The following is a 3,702-nucleotide window of genomic DNA, read 5'->3' on the forward strand; positions in this document are numbered from 1 at the left end:
CCCTCTGGGTCTGGAAGGCAGGGAGAAACAGACATCCCTCTGGGTCTGGAAGGCAGAGAGACACAGACATCCCTCTGGGTCTGGAAGGCAGGGAGTCCTGGGTTTGCATACCTCCCATTCTCTCCTTCTAACCCATTTCTAGAAAATTGCCTGGCTCAACTTAGGTCTCTCCTTCTCTCCCTTAGCCCCCCCTAAGGGAGTGTGTGTGTGTGTGTGTGTGTGTGTGTGTGTGTGTGTGTGTGTGTGTGTGTGTGTGTGTTTGCGCTGACCCCATGAATGCCACACATAGAGACGAGTATATATTTTAAAATCTCTTCTCTCTCTCTCGGTTATCCTAACACTACTGGACTTTGCCGAAGCAGTTTTCACCTGGGAAGCACTCATTGGCTTTTCTGGCAGTGCCCAGTGAACTAACTGATGGCAGATTTACAGATGGAGTAACTGGAAAAACTACTGGACCCATAAATCAGAAACTTCCTCCACATGCCTGGCAAGGGATGAAACCTGATACAGCTGTGAAAGCCTTCAGCTCGAAAGGTTCTTGGAGCCTGGGAAACCTCGGCCGGGACGATGGGGGCACCAGCTCCCTGTCGCTCCTTGCCCAGGCCCTGTTCACTAGGGCTTTGCCCACCTTTTTCTCTCCTCTTGAATCTTCGATCCTTAACCTCTCTTTCTTCCAAATGAAAATCCTAGAGGCCTAAGTCCACCAAGTACAAGCGTGTTTCGGGTTGACATGGGTTGTCCTCCATGTCCTCACTGCAGAGTGACCATGACAGAAAAGCCTCTCACAGGATACTGTGAGGATGCTCAGGTGCTGGGAGGCCCTTATGCCTGCCTGGGGCCCCTGACATCCCTCTCAGGTCACACTAGGCCCCGGGAGGCTTCTTCACCCTGGATATTACCCCAGTGGGGAACTCCAGGAAGAGATCAGAGGGAGGAGGAAAATGAACAGAGGTCCCATCCTTAGCCTCTAGACAAGCAGCCTGGTCCTGCAGCTGTGCTGCTTTGGATCCTAGCAACTGCCTCTTGTCTCTTAAAAGGAGATGTGATGTTGCTACCAAGTTCCACGGGCCCTCGTTTTCTCCTCCCCTGCCCGCACCCTGTTAAACAGACCTTTTATTAAATTGTGCCCCCAGAGTCCCTCTGCTTTCCTGCTGGAACTCAGATCCAAACAAGAAACACTCCTCACCGTGGGGTAGGGCACCCTGAACTGGGTGACTCAGCACTTTCTCCTAGGCCTATCATCATTCAACCATAGCCCTGTGCAGGCAAGCGTGCTGTGGGTGGTCAAGCATTAGCAGGAGCCCTATACCCTGAGCCTCCCAGAAGTGAAAAAGGACCCGCCACATCCGACAGCTGGCGAGCAGAATCATATGAAACTGTGGTCTGTGGGACTTAGGAGCCACACTCTCAACCCCTGTGCCTTCTCGTCCCCAGTTTTGGGTTAGGAGGAACCCATAAAGCACCCCAGCTTCCTCATTAAGACTCCAGCGGAGGTTAGATTAAAACAACAACCATACTCCATTCAAAAGACCGACAGTCTAAGCTCTGCATTACCGCAGCCCTAAGGTTCAGCCTTCTCAGGCCACACTAAAGGCATATTGCCAACCTCACTGTAACCACCACACCACGGTTCAACTGAAATAATATCACCCTAACCACAGCACCAGTTCCCCCAATCTCAACCTGAACGATCCACCACTATAGCTGGAAATCTAGACCCACTATTAAAGAGCAAGGAACTCTAGGGACCCCCTCAACTCTGCTCCTAGGAGCTGCCTGCCCTGTCCCCATTTATACTTCAAGGACAATGATTAACAACATCCACTTCCTTACCTAACTCTAAGCTGGAGACTTTCATGCAGGCATCTCAAGGAGGGTCAACAGTAGGGATGCGGAGAATCGTTGCAGTGGCGGCGGCGGCGGTAATCTGCGGCCGTCATCACTGACCTGCAGGTTGTGGCCAGTAGGAGACCAGTAGCTTAACTCTCAGTGTTTGTAAAGAGCTGGGGCCGGGCCTTGAAGAATCCTTGTAATAGTTTGCAACTAGGCTGTGTGTGAGAGGCTTGATCCCTAAGGTGGTGCTATTTGAAGTTGGTAGGATTTTTAGGGAGATGTGGGTGGGGTGAAGGACTAGCGGGAGGTCCTTCAGCCACTGGTGAGGAGGGACATAGCATCAAGGGGGACTTGGGACCCCAGCATCTTCCTCGTCATCTCTTGCTTTCTAGCCATGAAATGAGTGTCTTGTTTTACCACACCCTCTCTCTGGCTTGGCCACCAGAGGTCTTAAGCAATGGGTCTGCTCAATCTTGGACTAGAACTTACAAAACTGAGTCAAAAACAAACACTCGGGTATTTTGTTACACGGATGAAATGCTAATGCAGTTCTGTTCTAAAACCAAAGCCATGGCAGCGGCCTGACAGTCCTCGGCTCCGAGAGGCTTTTGGAAAGGAGAAATACTCAGATTTCATCAGAGTTTGGTGGGGGTCTCTTTGGACCAGATGGCCTCATTCAGACTTACAGGTGGGGGAAAGGAAGAGGGGATTTGGGGATTTGGGGATTTGGGGACTGTCTGATCCCTGATGGTAGCAGATGGATTCTGAAAGACTCCTGGTCCCTGTTCCCCTGAGCAAGCTGAGGCTTGCCTCCGCAACCTAGACAAGTCTGCTTTGAGCCAAGCATAGCAGGAGGAGATTCCCTGGCCCATTTGAGAAGGCCTCCGCCCTCCTCGACACTGCTCCCTGAACCCCTATCCCTAGGGTCAAAGCTGGATTACACGCCCTGGGCTACATCTGGGCTTTACTATGTAGTTCTGGATCATCTGGAACTTTTTCTATAGACCAAGCTGGCCTAAAATTCACAGAGACCCACCTGCCTCTACCTCCCGAGCGCAGTGATCAATGGTGTACCCCACCTGATAAGCCCAGTCTTTTTATATCTACACAAATGCACCCCAGGGCCAGCCCTGTCTTGACCAGGGCTCGACTCTCTAAGTCTCAGATGTCTCTGTTGGTTGGGCAGATGCTAACATTACAAAGGCATAGAGATCCTTCCACCTCTCAGGGAACGTAGAGAGAAACTCAGTGGTCAAGCCCAGCTGGAGAAGACTAGCTTGAAGGAGCTTTGTGAGGGAAGAGGGAGACAACAGCCCCCCTCTTACCTCTCCTGGGAGGAAGCCAAGACTGAAATCACTGCACTGGGCCACAGGCTGTGCCACTCTCTGGGTGAGAACAGTGTTTGCCACCACCCGGTCACTCTGGGCTCCGCTGTTGGGCAGCAGTGGGGAGTCAAAGGACGCCGGTAAACCTCCAGGTGGCCTCTCCACACTGTACAACTGCCTCTGCTAACAGCAAGGAAGGGGACGGAGGAGGTAGAGGAAGTTCTCAGCTGAGATTTAAGAGAGAGAAAAAGAGGGATGGGGTGGGGGAGGGAGGGAGAGATGGAAGGAAAGAGAGAGACCTTCTCCAGAGCAGTAAGTACTTGTGCCTGGTTTAGAACTTTCCCACTGATTTGTGTTCTCTCATACAGGTAGTGACAATGTGTAATCATCATACCCCAAGTCAGCTAAAGCTACCCCTAGTGGATCTGTTTGTCGTACCTCCCTGTGAGCTGAATCTGAGCCCTTCCTTTGTTCCAGAACAAGTCTACACAAGCTCTCTCTCTCTCTCTCTCTCTCTCTCTCTCTCTCTCTCTCTCTCTCT

At 51.6% G+C, this 3,702-nt stretch overlaps 1 protein-coding gene across 1 annotated transcript in view; it reads right to left on the bottom strand.

Moving 5' to 3' along the window:
* Ltbp2 (latent transforming growth factor beta binding protein 2) overlaps nucleotides 1-3,702 on the bottom strand; it is an 84,423-nt gene that overhangs the window by 56,407 nt on the left and 24,314 nt on the right. The window contains exon 4 of the mRNA XM_005343654.3: nucleotides 2,682-2,699. Within this exon, the coding sequence (XP_005343711.1) occupies nucleotides 2,682-2,699 (18 nt within the window). The remainder of the gene's footprint in view (nucleotides 1-2,681; nucleotides 2,700-3,702) is intronic.

The sequence above is a fragment of the Microtus ochrogaster genome, chromosome 1, assembly GCF_000317375.1.
Source record: "Microtus ochrogaster isolate Prairie Vole_2 chromosome 1, MicOch1.0, whole genome shotgun sequence".
In the NCBI taxonomy this organism is placed as follows: domain Eukaryota; kingdom Metazoa; phylum Chordata; class Mammalia; order Rodentia; family Cricetidae; genus Microtus; species Microtus ochrogaster.